The sequence below is a fragment of the Pteronotus mesoamericanus genome, unplaced genomic scaffold (assembly GCF_021234165.1).
Source record: "Pteronotus mesoamericanus isolate MK-2021 breed Mesoamerican mustached bat unplaced genomic scaffold, CSHL_Meso_final contig_601, whole genome shotgun sequence".
Taxonomy (NCBI): Eukaryota; Metazoa; Chordata; class Mammalia; order Chiroptera; family Mormoopidae; genus Pteronotus; species Pteronotus mesoamericanus.
Genome location: NW_026555215.1, coordinates 174,198 through 195,341, shown reverse-complemented (window position 1 = coordinate 195,341; position 21,144 = coordinate 174,198). Strand labels below are relative to the sequence as shown.

The 21,144-nt window shown below is 40.0% G+C and overlaps 1 protein-coding gene across 1 annotated transcript in view; it reads left to right on the top strand.

Annotated features, from left to right (window-relative positions):
• XKR4 (XK related 4) overlaps positions 1 to 20,486 on the top strand; it is a 401,124-nt gene extending 380,638 nt beyond the window's left edge. The window contains exon 3 of the mRNA XM_054580709.1: positions 19,540 to 20,486. Within this exon, the coding sequence (XP_054436684.1) occupies positions 19,540 to 20,486 (947 nt within the window). The remainder of the gene's footprint in view (positions 1 to 19,539) is intronic.
• Positions 20,487 to 21,144: the final 658 nt, after the last annotated feature.

Here is a 21,144-nt window from a genome sequence, read left to right as displayed (position 1 = left end):
AGGGCTGTGGTGTTACTCTTTTTATTTATTTTTTCTTATTCTCTATTAATCATTTACTTAGATATGTTTATTTTATAATTATTTGCTTCAAGTATTTTTTTAGAAGTTTACTATTCAGAATAAACTAAATGGTTACTATTTGCTTTGGAATGATTATATAATTGTCATAGATATTGGACTTCTTATATATGAGAATCTCCAAATTTTACCATTCCTTTTATTGTACTGATAGAAAAATTCTGAGACATGTATAACCCCAGAGATTTTTTTTTAACTTAGACTTAAATTTCCCTTACTACAATCAAATAGCCCCTCTTTGTATTTAAAAAGCTTAAAATAATTTATTCTGGTCAATTTTAGAAGATTTGGAGGAAGCCTTGAACCTGGAGTTAGTCATTTGCATTTAAAGTTCTGTCCTGGAAAATCACTGTTCTTTCACTTTGCTGGGGTACAAAATTCTAATTGAAAAAGCTTTATACCTGGTAATGGCATGCATTTAATTTACCTCTGTCCTAGTAAGAGCAAACCTTGGTCAAGAAAGGAATGCACATTTGGAATCTTGGTGATTTGTGTGTTATACAGTCTGTCCCTGGGGGATAGCTCAGCCCCAGGACACTAATAAATACTCCCAGATCCAGGTAATTTGTATCTCTTTATCATAGGCAAGAACAGCATCTAAGCAATACTTCAATTTAGAACATCTCCAAATTCAGTTCAGTTCATTTCGGTGCAATTTGTCAAGTAATTACCAAATGTGCTGGGCATATTTTGAGTCTCTGGGAGTGTAACAAGAACAGAGCTCAGTCCCTACTTGCATGAATTCCACAGAAAGAGAAAGGCTAACAAATATCTTGAAAGTTAAAACTGAAGTGTACATGTGGTTCTAAGGGAACACAGAAGAGGTAATTCTGGCCAACAGTGGGAGGAGGGCAGGATAAGTTTTCCAAAGGACATGGCTCAAGCAGACATGCAGAGCAGTGATTGGGGGAAATATGATGGAGTCTAGGACCAAGTATGTGTCAAAAAAACCCAAAAGTTTCAAGAGAGTTGGAGGACTAGGCTCTCCCTGAACATTCCCACCCAAAGTCGTCAGGAAGATACCCAGTAAATGTGGAATTGAACAAGTGAGTGTGAAGGAACCCAAAAAGCACAAGAAGTAGGAAGAGATTGTGAAGGATTGATTCTTTATTTTTCTGGGTCTCCAAAGGTATTCCAAATTCAGGCTACAGACTAGTTGGAAATGGGGATTAGTGTATTTACTTGTTTTGAGGTGATTTTTAATATAAAGCAGCCCTCTATTTTTTCAATGAAAGGAAGAGATATAAAATGGACTTGAAGCCAACTTAATTATTTAATTTTGGGAGGATGAAGACGATATAGCTGAGTGTCTATTCGTATTATTTAACTCAGTTTACTCACACATACATATCAAATAATATCTAGATTGAGAAAATTCACCTTTTTCCTTTGTCACCACTTCCCGGTCATTTGGACAGTTTCAGGAGCACGGCCTCACCCCTCTTCCCCAGCTGTTTAAGACACGGCAGATTCTGAACAGGCCTTTAAGGCTCTCACTAGAGACCTTGTCACCTGACACAGGTTCTCATTTGCTATTAGTGATCTTCATAACCACTTACTCTGTTGCTTTGAAAAGCTGATTTGTAAGAGCTAGAGGAGATGAGAAATATATTTTCCTTCCACCCAAATCTAAATTCTTGGCTGAGGTCCCTGTAGCAATAGACCAATTAATAAGAGTAAAGCATACAAATTTATTTAATATAAATTTTATGTGATGCACAAGCCTTCATAAGGAAACAAAGACCTGAAGAAACAGATGAACCTGGGCTTTTTTGTATGAGGTTTGATGAAGATGGGAAAGTTGTGGGGAATTGTGAGCTCAGTGTAATAAACTGGGGCAGGTTGAGGGGTGGGGGGTGAGGGGACTTGACAAGGCCTGTTAATTCAGATTCCTCTCAGAGTCCCTCTATCTTCGAGATAAGGATGCTCCTTTCCTCCAGGTATAGGGCGGGCACATCTCACAATGGGGTCTAATGACCTGCTTCACGGGAAGTTCAGAAAATAATCCTTCCTGTTCCTGCTGTTTCTCAAACTCTTTCAGCTTGAAATATTCAATATGCCAGGATGTCAAATTTTGGGATAGCCCTGAACCCTGTCAAAGGCAAAATTTACTTGTGAACTCAGACTTCCAGGAATAATTCCTAAATTAATTTTTAAGTGATTTTGTTAGTATTTCCTTATAATCATCCCAAACTAGCAGTGATGTGGGTCATTTCAAGTAAATATCTTCCCAAACCTAATTTTGTTGTTCACATATTTAGTAAATGAGAGAGCACCTAAAAACATGACAGACCAGCTAAAAGGCAACTCTATTTATTCTTAGGAGCAGGTGTGGTGAGGAACCTTGCCATAATCACATAAGGCACACATAGAACTAGTTGACCTCAGCTGGTGAAGCATTTTTTTATTTCTAAAATAGGATTATACTAGAAAGGATGGTTGCATTGGTACAGCATCCCCGGACTGAGGGCTGGCCGGGAAGCTGTTTATCACTCATTTGTGTTTGAAGATTCCCAAAGTGCCAGACATTTGTCATCTAAGACTCCTGGACCAGCAGGACCCTTGACAGTTTTGATGGTCTGTCCTTTTGCAAAGGAAGGCATCTCTCACACCCAGAGATTTATTAAAAGAAATTTCACAATATTCCTCTAATCCAGACTGTGAGGTTCTTTCCTTTGGGTTTGGGTTTTGGTTTGTTTTTGTTTTTTGTTTTTTTGTCTTTTTTTGTTTGTTTGTTTGTTTTAACAATGGCAGTAGCACCTAATATTTGTAAGAACTCTTTAGAGTTTACAAAGTTCACAGCCACTGTCTCCCACTCCTGGCCTCAGTCCTAGGAGTTAAGAGTTGAGCCTACTCACCTGTGATGAGATTCAATCATGGTTCTTTCCTTTGTGCCTTACACTGGGTGGCAGGGGCCACGGCGAGGGGGACAGCAGGAAAGAGTAAGGTACACGGAAAGAGCACTGGCTAGTTCCCAGCAGTGACAGATGCTGAGAAAAGGCAGTGGAGACCTATGGCCTTAGGAGGCAGTGGGGTGTAATCGGCAGTATAGCAGCCAGAAGCCTGTGAGCTGGGCTCATGGTTGCAGATGCAGTTGCGGGGGTCCTCCAGGTGGACTGGAGGAAGGGGACGCAGAGGCCCAAGCAAGAGAGAGGAAGGGGTTCAGAGGGTGAGGCAGAAAGTGAGGGAGAACCAGAGGGTTTTAACAGGGCCGGTTCTGCAAGCACTTTGTACCGCATTCATCCTGCGGGGCAACAGGAAGCCCTTGAAGGCCTATCAGCTGGGGACAATTTTTTCGGATGCATGCGCTCTGCAGCCAATTCAAGTTAACAACAAAGTGAAGATGGAGACCTGAAGGACGGGTAGGAGGTTGTGCCCCGTGGAGTCCTAATCACTGATAGGTGGGAATGCAGAGGAGTCAAATTGCTCAAGGCCTGCAGGGCCGGATGCAAATCCACCCCCACCCCCCACCTTCTGATTCTAAATACTGGGAGGTGTCAGCTTGGAACCTGCCACTGCTCCTGGAAAAAGAGCAGCTAGTTACTCTCCTCTGCAAGGCAATCTTCACTGTGTCATCGGATGCTCTCATAGCCTTTCTTCTCCAGGAACCACTCGTCTTTCCTTTCTCAAAAGCACGAAGACGGTCCTGTAGAAGGAGTATGCCAGGGGGCCCCCTAAAGAGGAGAGGCGAAAGGTGTCCGTAGGAGGCAGAGAGAGTGAGGGGAGGGGTGGCCCAGAAGGCTGAACCTGGCTTGGCTTTGGGCCAACGGAGAGCCCTGGGGTCCTTCTTGCAGGGTGAGCTTTCTCTGAGCCAGTCCAACCATAAGAATAGATAATGCTACAAATCCGTGTCCTCGGGGTATTGAATCATTTTTTGTAAATCACCTAGAAAGGCATCGCTGGGCTTGAAAGCACAATTTATTACTGCATTATTACATTGTCCCAGCAGCAAGCCACATTCTTTTAATTGACAGTGTAAAAACGAGGCAACCCAAAGGGCAAGAACTGGAAAATCAGGCAGAAGCTGGAGGGTCCAACGCCCACCCCCCAAAAAGGTTTCTTCCTGTTCTCCTTGAACCCCACATCCAGGCAAACAATTGGACATTCCAGATCCACACAGAAAGCTACATCTTGTAAAGTGCAAGATATTTTCAAAGGGCATCCATTTCTCCAGAAATTGTTTGAGGAATAAAGTCAGGAAAAATAAGCAATCAAAGCGGATAAATGCCTGTTTCCCCTCCCAAGGACGTCAGCCTGGTGTGAGGGCAGCCACTCCCTTTCCCTGGCTGTCTTTCTCCAATCAGCCCCCTTGGCCCTGCACCCTTCCCTGCCCCACTGCCTTATTTCCAGCCCTGAGTGGGACCAGTCTGGGGCTGGAGGTCTGGAGCCTGGAGGTACTGGGGTTCGAGGTCACCTGTGCTCTAGGCTGAGCCACACCCTCCTTCATGAACCCTCCTTTCTTGTACCTAATTCAGGAAAATCCTATGGACTAACACTGTCCCTGTCACCTGGGATTTTGCACAACTGGGCCACCAAAACCTGTACCTGCCTCATGATTTTCTGCAAACCTTGAAACCGTTCCTCCACATCTCTGCCTTCTTTCCAACTGAGTGGCCTCTTTTTTATCAGGCTTTAATCCAAATAAAATGAAGTACCTCATCCATCTACGTAAATAACGTGAACTATTTTTTCCTCCTACTTTAAAGTGAGTTTTAGAAATAGTATTCTGTCAAAAGGATTTCTTTAATACGGGTAAAGAGAGTTTCTTTAATATCTGTACCTCTTATTCGATTCTTTCTCTGCCCTTAGTCTATTCAAGCCAACCTCCTCCAGTAAAACTTCCTTTAAATCCTGGCATAAAAGAGCCGAGGGAGACAGAGAGCAAAAGGGGGCAAAATTAAGAAGAAAGCTAAGGCTTGGAATGACTCATATTTATATAGAAACTTTTCTTCTCAAAAAATACTTGACACTTGGTCTTAGCCAAAAGGCCAAGAAGTGATACAAAATACTTTAATGGTCACTATTTCATTAATTCTCCCTCAAACCTGTGACAAATAGGTAAAGTCAAGTTACTTTCCTAAAGTCACACACCTCATAGGCATGAAATCCTCCCTCCTCACTGCTCTGTCCCTGGATGTAGTACAAAGCCGCCCACCTCTGCCTGGAGTGGCCCCTCTTCCCGCCCCGCCCCGACCTCGGCCTGCCACCTCAGGGTTCACACGTGTTGCCCTGAGGCTGCTGTAGGTGCCATTGCTTCCATGATGAGGCCAAGTCTGAGTCCTGTTCTGGTATGTACCCCATCCTGTCTCCTGGCCAGGTCCTTGCCCCTTGACTCCCCTCGGCGGCATTCACCACACCCGCAGGCTTTGGCCCGCGCCATCTCCTCCTGGGCTGCCTTCCCCTCCCAGACAGAACCTCAGCGCCAGGCCTCTTTCTCTCTCCCCTACACTCTGCTCACCAGGTTGGAAATCTGCAACCTACAAACAGATGCCTGTCTCCCACACTGACTTCCAGTCCTCTAGGGAACTGCGTTGGCGTCCTCAGCACCTGGCACTTAATAGGTGTTCAGAAAATGTTTGTAAGAGGAAGGAACTGAGGGAGGGATCAGGCAAAAGAGGAAAGGAGGGGAGTACCTGAGTCTGAGCCTTCTAGATGCAAAGCCCTGGTCGTCAGAATATAACGCCAACCGCATGTGTGCACAAATGACCGGGGACTCCCATTCCATCCATGGTCTCTCCTTCGGAAACACTCCCATCATGGATGCTCTTTCGGTCTTCCCCCCTCCAAAGTAGGCAGAGCCCCATTTAAGCAGATTCTCAACTCTGCTACCAGAAAGGAGCTTTGGCTGTCAGCACCCGTAAGCACAAAATATTTATGCCACTTTGTATCATCATGAGCATCACACCGGGGCGCCGCCCCACGGATCCTTGACTCTGCCTCCACCCTGTGTCAGTTAACCCTGCACCCCAAACATTCCTCACTCCCCTTAGTTTCATTTACCTCGGCCGCTGTTGTCCCCATTTCCCATCTTCGGCGCTCACTTCCAAGTCCTCTAAGCATGAATAACTGAATGTGGGTGACTGGAAGTAGTTCTCATTGGACTTAACAGTTGATTATATACCCTGGTGACCCAGACTCTGTCATGCTCTCATAGATGCCCTAATTTACAGACCTCCCTAAATAGGCCACTAATGGCCAATACTGGTGATGCCAGCAGTTGATATGGCCATCAAATTCTTATGTATGGCAGACTGCAAAGTTACCTTGGGAACAAAAGAAAGGAGAAACAACTAAAGACTCTGTCTCAGATGTTCTGCTGGTGTGGTTGGGAGCCAAGCCAGGTGCAGGTGGTGGCCTTTCCCACTACGAGGACAAAAAAAAAAAAAGCCCAAAGGAGACCAGCCTGCACCCATGAGCTCTCCTGCCCTTCACTTTGCAAATGCTGACCTGCTTTCCTTGAAATGACCAAAAAGTTTTTGAGGTGTGGCATTTGTGTTCCCTATTAGAAAACTTTAGGTACAAAGTGCCAACCTTCTTTTCATTTTTCTTTTCTTTCTGCCCATACTGCGTCCTGTGTGTATGATACACTCACACCAAGAAGTCTCCTCTAGCTTTGTTTGTTCCTTTGGTTGGTAGGCCACAGAGCCTCTGGGCTTTAATTCAGACAGTGATCGCACTACAACAGCATAACAAAGTGTTGCCAAAGTTACCAGGTTTCATCATTGGACTAAAATGTTTCAATGAGTTTAGAGAAGAGTGTAAGGACTTCAAGTCAGAAAAAAATGTGGGTATAAATCTTACCTCTGCTACTTGTTAAAAAATGTGTCCACAGGTTAGTTGAGGGTCAGGAAAGTAAGGCCCATAGGTCAAATTCAGCCCCTGTCTATTTTTTCACCATTTTACGTATTTTATGTGGCTGCTATTTTGCTACAACAGCAAAGTTAACAGTTCATGGCAGAGACCCTCAAGGTCTGAAAAGCCTAAACTGCTTACTATCTGGCCCTTTACAGAAAAAGCTTGTCATTGCCTGGGTAAGATTACTTCACCTCTCTAAGCCTCAATTCCTCATCTATAAAATGGCCAAGATATTTACATCAAAGAAGTGATGCTGTGAGAAATAAATGAGATGGGAAATGTGAAAAATTCAGTCCCATAACAATGTTTGATATATATTGGGCCATGTCCCTATTTGGCAGGGGAGAGAAGGACACAACTTCTATCTACTTGTTTCTCTCTCTGTTTACCTCTGATTTCTCTTCATTTTGGACCACTGCACCCCCTACCATCCAAAGGAGAACATTTTTTTAAGAAAAAATAGTGTGATGCTAAAAAAATGGTATAGGAAATAAACTTATCCTAAAGGAAAATTTAATTCCATTGAGCATCTCAGGTTACCTACCGTATGTCTTTTGAGTAGTAATTTCTATCAATATTTTCTTTTCATTATAAATGTAATCATGCACTATGTAATATTTTACAAAGAACAGTGACTTTTTGCCTTTTTTTACTTATGGAATTTTTTCTAGAAAAAAATATTAGTTGTTTTCAAAGTCCCGCACACAAAATGTTTATCTTCTTAGATGATTTTAAGAAAGACCTACAAATAATAAATTTTCCTCCCAAAGCAGCATTTATTTACCCTTTGAATTCCAAAACATTTAATTTAGAAGTCTCGCACTTCAGTCATTACCCATCTTGATTGACATGGGCTGAGACACATGGCGCTAGCAGGAGGCACAAGGACAATAGCCAAACAGTTACAGAAAATAAATCCGTGAGTCTTAAACAATAACAACCAAAAAAAAAAAAAAAAGTTACAGGAAGGAAATGATTTTTCACATTTGTTAAGAAGGAGTAGTGACTCTGCTTCTCCCAACAACTTTTTTCCACTACTTTCATATTAAAACATTATTTAATTTCAATTCAACATTTTCCTTATCAACGCCTTAGCAGCCTTACAATTTGCCTTGCAAAGAAGTTGAAATCCTAAGAATGGCTTACAAAAAAGGATGTATATCCTTGCCCAAACTAAACATGTTAAAGCATTTAAATATTTTTAGTCAGAACTATTACAAGGTTTAAAATAGATAAAATGGTTTCAATGCAAGAAGTTTTAGAATATCTTAAACCCAATGGAGCTTGTCTTACTTTCCTTACCTTCACCACATTCAACAAAGATGTGAGCATAGAAGGCTTTACATTTTTTTCAATTATTACATTCTTTCAACTGGCTGAATTCAATATGAGGGCAGCCAAATGGAGTGACTGCTCTTATATCTGTAACTAAGAGACAAGCTCTAAACATGCTGAAAACATAGAAAACAATTCTGGTTCTCAATATTCATTTTATAACCTGCTACTCTTAGATCATATAATCAACTTAGATCAGTATGTTTCTTTAGGCGAAAATCGAAAAAAACTAAGAGGGTTGTTTTTGTTTAGAAAATAAGAAGTGAAGAGCATGGCTTTACTCTCAGGTTCTTGTGCTTCTAACCCACTTTGTGAAAATAATCTAAAATGGGATCCTTTGGCCTGGGAACAATTATGATTGCTTTGAGCCTGAAGAAGCAGGTGTGACGGGCGCCTCTTGGGGGTCAAATGCTGAAGAGACGGCACTACCACAACATCCCACCTCTTTGTTATCCCCTGAGTTTAGATTGTGGGAGATCTGAGAACTCACCTCCCCAGCTTTGTTACAAGAAACCATACCAATCTATTATTGTGGTGTACAGAATTATGACTCTATGCAATCTGATGCCTGCCCTTCTTGCTCATTACATGAGCTTGCGCAAGTTATTTAATCTCTGTTTGGGTCTCTGTTTCTCCGAGTGCAAAACAGCACTTGCCTCCAGGTGTTATGATGAAATTTAAACTAGACAAAGGATACAGTTAACTAGCACATCACTGCACAAAACAAGGGCCTAATAAATGCTTGTTTCTTCTTTTGTCAATGATTATGAGCTTCAAATTCACTAATGAAACCATAAAGGATTTTCTCTTTTTATTGAATTTATGAGGGGGTAATCCAAAAAAAAGGGAATTATCTTCTGGAGGGCAGGCCTCTTGTTGTGCAGGCTTCCCCCCCAAGTAGAGAAGTGTTCTAGGAACCCATCTGTATCAGTGTACCCGCTGGTGTTGTTGTAAGAGGCTGCATTTAGCTTCAGTGAATTTTTTTGGAAGACTCTTTCAACGCATTTGCCCATTTCATGATGGGTGATTTACAAGTGCACCTGCCCACACTGCACTGAGTGGTCAGCAGTTTTTGAACAAAAAATGACATGATCCCCGTGCCCCACCCTCCCTATTCATCTGATCTCACTCCAAGTGAAATTTTTGGTTGTTTCCTTGGATGAGAAAATTCCTTAAATGGAAACATTTTGCTGATGTGGAAGAGGTAAAACAAAAAATAGCAGAGGCACTGAAAGGCATAAAAATTGATGCGTTCAAGAACTGTTTTAAGCAGTTGAACAATGTCTCCACAGATGTTATTGCATCAAATGGAGACTACTTTGAAGGTGACTGAAGTTTAAACATGTAAAAATATATACACAATTTTTTATAAATAAATTCTGGGTTTTTTAGGTCCCCCCTCACATTGGGGTGGCAGTAGTAAAAAAAAAAAATTATGCGAGTTTCAGGTGCATAATTCTACGACACAAGTTCTGGACACTGTATTGCGTGTTCATCACTTCAAATCAAGTCCCTGTTCATTACATTTTTCCACCCTATACCTTCATCCAACTCCCTCCATCCCCGACTCCCTGGCAACTACCACAATGTTGTGAGTGTCTAAGAGTTTTTTCTTTTTTTTTCCTTTTATTTTGCTCAATCCCCTCTCCCCCTACACCCAACCCCACCCCCACAGCTGGCAACCTGCTCTCAATCTATGAGTCTGTCACTGTTCTGCTTGTTAGTTCAGTTTGTTCATTAGATTCCACATATGAGTGAAATCATATGGTGCTTGTCTTTGGCTGGCTTATTTCACTTAGCATAATGTTCTCCTGGTCCACCCATGCTGTCACAAAGGGTAAGATTTCCTTCTTTTTATGGCCGAGTAGTAGTCCATTTTGTAAATGCACCACAGCTTTTTTATACTCTTCTGCTGATGGACACTCGGGCTGCTTCCAGATCTTGGCTATTGTAAATAACGCTGCAATGAACATGGGGATGCATATATTCTTTCGCATTAGTGTTTTGCAATTCTTCAGATAAATTCCCAGAAGTGGAATCACTGGTAAACTACCAGCTCTTGAATGTACTCAGCAGCAGAGCTTTTCTGATGAGGTTTTACTCTTTGTCTTTTAAAGTACAAGCAGCATTTGACCAATTTCCAATGCTCTTAGCATTTTATTAAAAGAACAACATGTTATATAACTTGATTATTCTATTTTGTTTTGCTGCATAAATGCTTAAGGACTTCTTTTGAACACTGTTCCTACCTCATTAGCTAGTCAAGGTCCTGTGATGGTCATCTTATTCCACATAATGTTTTTGGAAAAAAGACTTATGAAAACAAAAAGTATGTACATCTTGGCCTTGGCTATTGAGGGGAAAAGAAAAAGACTTGTGAATTAAGTGTTCCTGACATGGGTATGTTAGAAGAATGTGATAAAAGCTTGAAATATTTAAAAAGTGCTGGCTGATATTTAGATATTTCTCCTGCTGTTCTTTGCTATTCACTTTTTATGGAAAATTATCCATTGAAACACTCAAAAGTGTCCATGTGTGTTTTTAAGTGGTGTATTTCTAGATAAATTCTAGGTGGTACACATTTACATATTAAATATGTAATTTTGTAATTGTTGAATACCTATATGCCTTCTTTAGTACATCTCCCATGGAGATGTCAATTAATATAATATTTCATCTGTGAATATTTTAAATATTGAGATAAAAAATAAGAACTGTGAAAAAAGAAATCAATATTATGTTGTCATCTAAAATTCAGTGGTTTGTTGGTTTGTTGAGGAACTGTAACTTTAGGGAAAACATTACCATGTTTGTGATAAGCAGACTGTGTATGTTATGAATGGTCATATCATAATCTTGCCTCCATAGCTGAAAAAGGTTATGTGTAAATCATTCATTCTCAAATTATTGGTGAGAACATACTTTAAATTTCCTCCAAAAATGTTGAAATTGACAGGCAGAAGAGAGAAATGTGGTGAAAGGAAGGGTAGTCAAGATGTTTACAATCAAGATGATGATCAGATTGGGAGACATATATGAGATTCAGCAAATGGATGGCAAATGTACTCCTTTCAGAAACTGATACACAAGCAGAGTGACAGATGCCTGGGGCACAAGGTCAGCCAAAGAATGGGAAGACATGTCCATCAGGACCCACACAAGTAGATGACTATGGCGAGTGTGCTGAGCTGTGCTGTCAAGAATAGGTGAACACAGGATGTTGTGGCACCTACAACAAGGTGACTGGATTTAGATTAGGGGCTAGGACAGGCATGCCTAAGGAAAGGAAAGATGATTACACCGAAAACTGAACGACGAGAATGAGTAGGAATTAACTGCAAAGAGGCGACTTTTCTAGGGGGAGCACAGCATCTCTTGTCTCTGGGAAGAAAATGTGGTCTTGTTTAGCGCATGAAGAATGAGAGATGACAGTGTGGCTGGAGCACAGGGAGGCACAGCAGAATGCACCAGAGGTTAGTGTCCCAGGGAGTTACCAGATCAGGCTACGGAAGATGTGCCCATGCAACGGCTATTAGCTAGTCAGTTTTCAGCACGGTTCATTTGCCTGTCAGTACAGAGAAAGGAGCATTCACGGAAGGGTAGACGCAGGAAGGTTCAGGAAGGAGTGGATCTAAGGTTCCATTAGAGGTGTCCCCCTGCTGGCCAAAATTCATGCTTCTCTTGTGATAGATTTTAGAACTCAGTAAGAATTCTGAATGAAGGGTATATCTATTGTATTATTCTATCTGCTTTGGTATATATCTGAAATTTTACATGATAATAAGTTAAGTTAAAAAGAAGAGCGTTTTCTCACTGGCTGCAATTTGGTTCTGAACATAGGCCAGTGGCCAAGTGTTTCCCGGACACTGCAACCTCTGGCTCACCTGTTACAAGGAAAGGCTGTGGTTATCCCTTTCAATGAGAGAAGGAAAGAGATGGGCTCATTTTTTTTTTGTATTGAAGAGTCAAAGAATTAGAGTGCTTGGTTCAATTCCCTTAACTTCATACATATAAGGAAGCTGGCTATAAATCCTATAAAGCATTCTCTGGGGATTTCCAGGAATTCTTATTCACACTGAGATCACAAACAATACAAGAATGATACAGATTTTATTTCACTGTTTTTGCATTTGTGATTTGACTGAAACTGCAAAGAAGTATGGAAAGTAGTGAAGAATTGTACAATTCTGAAAAATATTTCTCACTCTCTTTGCGGTTCTGAGTCTGTATTTAAAATACCCCAACGTCCTTCCTTCCTTCCTTCCTTCCTTCCTTCCTTCCTTCCTTCCTTCCTTCCTTCCTTCTTTCCTTCCTTCCTTCCTTCTTTCCTCCCTTTTTTTAAGTCTCTAAGTACAAATTCTTGATATATACCAGGCACTGTGCAAGGCACTAGAGGATGTAAAGTTAAACAAAACAAGTACTTATTCATACCTAAAGGTCCATTGTAGTGAGCAACACAATAATTAAACAAGCACAAAAGGAAATATAATTATTAACTGGGATATGTGCTCTGAAGAAAGAGGGACACTTGATAAGAAAACAAGTTTGTGGAGAGAACTAATTTATATTCAAGGGCCAGAAATAACCCCCTCCTAGTCTAGAGATTTCAAAATCAAAAAGTCTCTTGGATTATAATGTTTCCAGTGGTCTAATATTCCATATTAACCCCTTACCCATTATTTCCAAGGGCAAATAATATTTAAATTCAGATGATAGACTTTTCCCCACCACCCATTCCCACAGACCCCATCAACCATACTCTATTTTCTGTGATCCTAAAGAATTCGGTGCATCTCTCATTGATTACATTTAGATCCAAATTAGAGGAAGATTATAGAAAAAAGTTACTTGTGATGAGAAACAGAAGTGAGCAATGATGAGCCCTTTTAATGGGAGCTGTGGGGAGCCTGGAAAGCAAATCTGGATTTGGAGCAAAGCCACAGGATTCAGAGCAGAGGAAGGAGGAGAGCAGTCCGTAATAGGCCATTGACATTTAAAGTAAATTCCTTTCTTATTTGAAGTTTATTTGCATTTTAGGAACAGTTGTGAGGTTAGAGTTGGGCAACACCAAATGTTATTTCATTAATACAATTATTTTTAAAAAATAATTCAATTCCATTTTATGTTCAATGAGAGTGGGAAATAGAGAAAAAGGCAGAGTGAATGGTAGTGCATAGACAAAGCAGTGGAGGGCAAGACCGTCTGACAGGAGAAAACAAAAGGGAAGGAAGAAAAGGAAGGATATCCTAAAGGAGAAGACATCCAAAAGAAACATGGAGAAAAGAGAAAAGAAATTCAAAATTTGCTGTTCATGTGAACTCATGTTGTCAATTTTTGTCCATTTCCTTTGAAATACTAGTTAGCTGATTAACTAGTAATAGACTTGTAACCCTAATTCTGAAAAAATCTTTATTTAAAATGGACAAAGATCTTAGTCTTCCTCTGAGAAACTAGTATGAGTTACTAAGCAGTGTTTATAACAAATCAAATGTACAGATATAAGAAGCTAAAAGTAATGCCCTCTTAGTTTAGAAATTTTAAAATAAAAAATATTTATATAATATTATTTCCAAAGGTTATATCCATCACCAGTCTTCATCTGAACATATACGTGTATAAAATAGCTCAAAATGATGGAATAAACTGTCTTCATTGAATCATTTTATTCAAAGTCAGATCAATTGTTTGCACTGTAGTTCAGTGAGAAAGCAAAAACACTTGACTCAACAGGAACAACAGGACTCAATTCAGTGGCAGGAATTTTCTGGGAAGAAAAACCTTTCCTCTGTACTCAGAGGTTCAATACTTAAAGGCATACAAATAACACTGACAAATTTACATATAATTATGTAAATTGCCTACGCAATTACATACAAACTGCACAGAAGTGCACAAAGAAACATGACTCATGGAGGCGGTTAGAATTTGGGAATTATATACTCCTTTAATGGGGGATGAAAAGTAGTGCTCCTAGGAGAACAAATAACTTTTAGAAGTAGGGGAGTAAGGCATTTATGGACAAACAAATGACTTTTGGGAAAGATAAAGGACTTTTAGGAAAATAGATAGGAGATGTGATCATTTTGTGACTATGTCTTTTTGGATGTGGTACCAGCTTCTTTCACAGAAAAGATTAGAATTGCTCCAAGGGAGAGGATTTATGACAATTAAGATTTTGGGGGAGAGGCTCTGCTTTTAGGCAGAGAAGAAATTTCAAGACCTCCAACTCCTTCAGCTGAAAATGATGTTTATGTCACAGCGGTTTATCCTGGACCTCTTCAGATGCAATGCACCAAAATGGCACACTTTGTGAAGCTCTGGATTCAGGTGGCTTTGCAAAATGATATTTTAGTTAAGCTGTTCATTAAACCATCTTCTTAGAACTGTGGCAGCCTATCTGGAAATCCATGTTCCCTCCCTTTCTGAGAAAAGTATTACACTAACAACAAGGAGCATAAGGGAAGAACTGTCTTCTTTCAACAAGAAAGCAAATGTCGACTAGAACCAGATTGATTCCAAACACTGAAGCATGTGTACATCAAGCACATATAGACTGTAGGCCTGTGAGGTCTCAGGTAAATAATCAGAAACAGTTGGTGGTGGCGATAGGCATCTGCTGAGTTGGAGGAAAGGATTCAAGCCATGGGACTGCGGGGAATCCCTCGGACAGAGGCTGAGATGGAAACGGGACCAGGGGTGGCATCACCAGCAGTGCCAGTATCTCAAGGATAAGCAGATGAAAATGGGGAAACAAGAAACAAAAAATGGGAGGGAAACAGAAAAGAGACAAGTCTGAAAAAAGAAGAGATAAACCAAGTGAAGGGTGTTTTGGGGGGTAAAAGAAAGCTTGCTTATAAGGTTTATAGGCATCAGGCAGGAGCTACTGGAGAGGAAGAGCTGGAATACTCAGAGAGAGAGAAGGAAGCTGACAGGAAAGCTCTTTTCTCCAAGAAGCAAGAGGGTTAGCTTTGGAGGTGGGTGGCTGTAGGAAGGGAGATAATTCATTTAACCTTTCAAAGTAAGGCTGAGTTTCTTTTTTTTCCTCAACTAGTTGTCTTTATTTCCTTTAACTGTAGGATTTCTCAAAGCCTTAATTGATGAGAAGTCATTTTGAATTCCAAAGATGAAAATATATAGCATTTCACATACTTATTTGACAAAAGAATTTCTTTCTTTTTTTACCTTCTCAATGAGGTAATTCATGGAAAATATTTTAAGAAACTTTGGCTTAATATAACTTCACAAAATACTAGAAGGAAATTTTTTGCCATTAGTTTTAAATCAGTTTATCTGTTCTGAATATTATTTGTCTTGAAATAATTTTCATTCTGTTAACAAGTTTATCAATAACTTAAGACTTAATGCATTATAACACTTATTTATAAATCCTGTACCAGATGGGCAAATTTTAGTGTTTCTTCTCCTCAGTAAGGAAATTACAACTGAGCATTGGACTCTGCCTACCACTGCACTTTCTTCTCCTTGAATCTAAATCAAAAAGTATCTTTATCCATTATATTCTATCATTGTCTCATAAATGTATTAATGAGTAAATGAACTTCACAAATAGCATACTTATCATGTGTTGGAAATGTAGGAATGTATTTGTATAATTACTGATATACCAGTAAGGACGCAGTTTCTATTCTATAAAGTTAGATCATGGCATTAAATTGAGGTCTTATAATCTATTTAAACATTTTGATAAATAATATAATTCCATTGAGTTCTCTGTAGCTGTTTTTGTAGATGTTAGAGTGAAGTTTTCATGAGTGATATGCTATTCATTTTTTTATTAAAAGACAGAACTGGCAAACACATTATACACTTCTCAGGACTACTGAAAGAATCTTTATATTTTCATATTTTAATGGTGTGGGGAGGAAAGTATTGTTCAGTGTCACTTACATATTCCAACTTGGAATGCAGACTCTGAATCTAACCATAAGGAAACAACAAACAAGGAACACCATTTTTTGAGGTATTGTTATTTTCAAATATGTGAATGTCATTAAAGTCAAAGAAAATCTGTGGAAATACTCCAGATTAAAGAAAACTAAATTGATAAGACAACTAAATACAATAGCTGATTCTAGATTTAATTCTCTACCAGAGGGGAAAATCCTATAATATATGGTTAAGATTAATTGATGAAATTGAAACATTGATGGTGGATTAGGAAAAAAAAAAAAAAAAACCTATTGCATCAATGTTAAATTGACTAAAGATAAATTTACTGTGGTATCTAAAGTACCCCTATTCATAGGAAATAGACATTGATGTTTTTTAGGGTAAAGGGCCATTGTCAGGAGCTATAACAAAATACAACAGACTGAGTGGCTTATGAACAGCAGAAATTTCTGGAGGCTGCAAGTCCAAGATTAAGTCACCAACATAGTCACATTCTAGTGAGGACCATTTTCCTGGTTCACAGCCAAGCCTTCTTGCTGTGTCCTCATGTGGTGAAGGGACTAAGAATCTGTTGGAGCCTCTTTTATAAGGGCACTAATTCCATTCATGGGGGCTGCACCCTTATAATCTACTAAACTCCCAAAGTCCCCACCTACTAATACCATCACCTTTAGGGGATAGGATTTCAACATAAAAATTATTTTCAAATAAAAGTTAAAAATATACATTGTTAGATAAAAGAGTAGTTAGAGAGTTCTGTCATTCAGCACTAGATCACTTTGCATTAGAAGTTCCAGAGAATTCTACTTCAATAATACTGCGATACCTTGCTGAGGGAATCTTTCTTAGCATTTGAAACAATCGAACTGACATGATTGTGTAAAAAAGAAAAGAATTAAGCATTTCATGCAGGCATAACTTTATAATGAGGAGTAACTCTGAAATGGCCCCATATTTTCTGTGCAGGTATGTATTTGTCTTTTAAAAACTAATTGCTAAAGAGATGAAAAAGAAAATCCTAATTAAATGAACAAAGGAAATTATAATTGTTGCTAAAGCAGAGAATTCATAAAGGAAGTGGTCACGATGGGCATGAAATTTGCCTTTGATTCAGGCTTCTTAAATTGTAAGATACTTAGAATGCAGAGCTGATAGAAAATCTTCATTTTTCTACTGCCAGAATAGTTTCTGAACACATTCTCTGAGTGTGCAATAGAGGCTGAATTAATAAGAGGTATGAGAATTACAGGGGAATTTGAACTAATTTCCAGTTCTTTTAGATCTGATAACAGATAATTTTATGGTGCTGTGTACGTAAAATTATTTTACTCTTTTTCTCTTCTTTCACAAAGATCCTTTAGTAACATTTTCCTGTGTAATCTGGTACCCTGATTTTACAATCCTAATCAAGTCCTGCGGCTCTTTTTCTCAAGCCTGACCAACAATGCCCTCATCTTCCTGAAGGCAGTGCCGTGCTTAAGTGCCACCCTAAAGGCTTGTGGTAAAAACTCGGGTTGTACCAATGAGAAGCAGCAATCCATGCACAGTTAAAACATACAAGGAGAAACAATCTATTCAAGAAGCAATCCATACCATAGGTAATGGTATTGATAAGGAGCAAGGTCATAGGCAGCTTCAATGCAACACGAAGGTGTTGAAATTACAATGGCACAATTTTTGTTCTTATATCCTAGACTGGTAATAAGTGTATCACTCACACATTCATTATTCCATCACTCTTTATTTCCCATCCTCTCACCTTCTTTCTTCTTCTTTCCCCCTTCCTTCTCTTTTCATTCATGAATTTGCTTTATAACTGATGTAGGTGTTTCCACTGCATAGAAATTACATTAACAGAAACTCCTTTGTGTATTGGTCTCTAACTGACTTAAAAATATTGGCAACTTCCTGGGAGTTATGGTAATAAAAGATTTTTTGTGCGAGCCAGAAACAAAAAACTGAAGGTCCAGTGTAAGGTGTAGGCATTCTACTGGTTTTATTAGGAATAGGTATGAGAAGTGGATGCTGGAAAATATTTTCTTTATCAACAATTATTATTTGGAGTTCATCTTACTCAAGGATAATGTGTAAGAAATGATTATTGAGGTTGAATGTTTTTTCTATCACTGCAGCTCCTTCCAATAAGAGTCATTTTTTAAATTCATTTTTCAAGGACCATGTACAACAGGTTTCTCTATCAAAATATAAAAAGGAAAGTACAAATCCTATTGTAAGTTCTTGGTAATCCCCCTTCTATTATTTCCGTAAGGGGAGAAAGACTATAAGGTGGCCTGGCTATGATCAATAACAGGGTCTGGTGAAGAAAAGCCAGCAGTACTTTAGAACATACAAAACCATTTGTAGTACCGGTAAGTCTTGGTGTAACTCATTAAGCAAATGCTGAAAATGCAAACTGATATAACAGTTAAGTGACAAAGTGGAATGCCCCAAAGAAGCTTTCTCCTGAAAGAGGCCAGTGTGTTTTTAGTGAGCCTTGTGGATATCTGGACCATAGAGACAATGTTTTAGATGAGGTAAAAGGAGCAAGAGTGGAAGGAAGCAATACAAATGATTTTTAAATTTTGGAAACATACTTTAAGGAGGAATACTAACTAAATGGGCTCATCAAATAATAAGTGGTTGAGAAGTGATTTCTGTACAATCTTTAATTTATAAAAAAATAAGATGAGAGTGAGCAAACATTTCTTCTTCTAAGGGAAAGGCAGTAAGGAATACACAAAAGCTGTAGGAAGAGTGTCATTATATTAGGACAGACTGCACACCAAACATCACAAGAAACATTACAAAGGAGGTTATGGACTCCTTTTCTTATTTTTAAGAAGCAGTCAACTTTCTTGTTTAGGAGCAGAAAGGTAAACCAGCTAACCCCTCAAGTTTCCTGGGATTGTTCATGCCTTTTGATCACGGACTCTTAGACCTGGCAGGGAGCCTTGGAGATCACCTACTTTATAAACGAGAACACAAGTTTAACAATTGTCCAAAGTCATGCAGGTAATATGTGGAACCTCCAATCCACAGGTATATTTCCACTACACAAAACTACCTCCTGAGTCTATTTACACCAAATACCTGGAAAGATAAACCTCACCCCATTTCTAGATCCTACTCCCCATAATGGTGTTGAATAGCATTTCCATTAGCTCCATATGGTTGGGCCCCACAGAGGACAGACACTAGAAGCTCCATCTGAGTGTTTAGCCCAGCTAAAACCCAAAGAAATTATAAGCTTTGCTGAGATCAAAGCTAGCCTGTCTCAGGCCCCCAGCCCACATGATTTATTTCCTGAAAACAACACTGCATCTCACTTTTGACAGAATGTCTTCCTGTTTGCCTTTGTAGGTTTCACAGCAGCAGCTTCCCTTGTGTCTTTGGCTTGGGCCTTGGCCTCATACCAGAAGGCCCTCCGGGACTCTCGAGATGACAAGAAGCCCATCAGCTACATGGCTGTTGTCATCCAGTTCTGCTGGCACTTCTTCACTATTGCTGCCAGGGTCATCACCTTTGCCCTTTTTGCCTCGGTTTTCCAGCTGTACTTTGGGATCTTCATCGTCCTTCACTGGTGCATCATGACCTTCTGGATCGTCCACTGTGAGACAGAATTCTGTATCACCAAATGGGAAGAGATCGTGTTCGATATGGTGGTGGGGATCATTTACATCTTCAGCTGGTTCAACGTCAAGGAAGGCAGGACACGCTGCAGGCTCTTCATTTACTATTTTGTGATCCTTTTGGAAAATACAGCCTTGAGTGCCCTCTGGTACCTCTACAAGGCTCCTCAGATTGCAGATGCATTTGCCATCCCAGCGCTGTGTGTGGTGTTCAGCAGCTTTTTAACTGGCGTTGTTTTTATGCTGATGTATTATGCCTTCTTTCATCCGAATGGACCCAGATTCGGGCAGTCACCAAGTTGTGCTTGTGAGGACCCAGCCGCTGCCTTCACTCTGCCTCCAGAAGTGGCCACAAGTACTCTGCGGTCCATCTCCAACAACCGCAGTGTTGCCAGTGACCGCGACCAGAAATTTGCAGAGCGGGATGGGTGTGTACCTGTCTTTCAGGTGAGACCCACAGCCCCATCCACCCCATCATCTCGCCCACCACGGATTGAAGAATCTGTCATTAAAATTGACCTGTTCAGGAATAGGTACCCAGCATGGGAGAGACATGTTTTGGACCGAAGCCTCCGAAAGGCCATTTTAGCCTTTGAATGTTCCCCATCTCCTCCAAGGCTGCAGTACAAAGATGATGCTCTTATTCAGGAGCGGTTGGAGTATGAAACCACTTTATAAAACAAAGAGACTTGGAGGAGCCACAGCCACAAGATAAAGGGGCGATGACAGGGCTGTGGCGATGATGAAACTCCATTCTAGCGTAGGGAGATGAGCTGTCACACTTGTAGGCTGATGGTCCGAGTGATTACTGTCTGACCCTCCACCAGCAGACTGCCCTCTGCTGGTCTTCTTTCAAAACAGCAGCCCTACAGTTTTCCTGCTCCACCAGGAGGGAACATGCCAGCTTAGTAGGACTCCTTGTTGCTACCAACTTCTCCTGCACTGTCTTTCAGCGAATCCACCAGAGGGTACTATGATTATGGAAAATATTGCCTCTGATCAATAGGGTGTTTTGATGAAATTAACTGATGTTTGCATAAAAATATATTTAGTCATACACACATGCACACACACATATACTAACACACACACAAACACACACACCAATCCTCCGTCAAAATAGCTTAGGTGATTTTTCTTGATGCAAAGCTCTGATTCCTACAGGAATATACAAAGAGAGAGAATATATCCCTCAAGACTCCAGGAAAAAAAAAAAAGTAGTACTGCTTAGATAAGAATTCATAAACCATTCTCATTTGGAAACCAATACCATGTGTGAAAAGCCTGTCCAGTGGACAGCAAACTCAAGTGTGTTTACATGTGTATTAGAATTGAT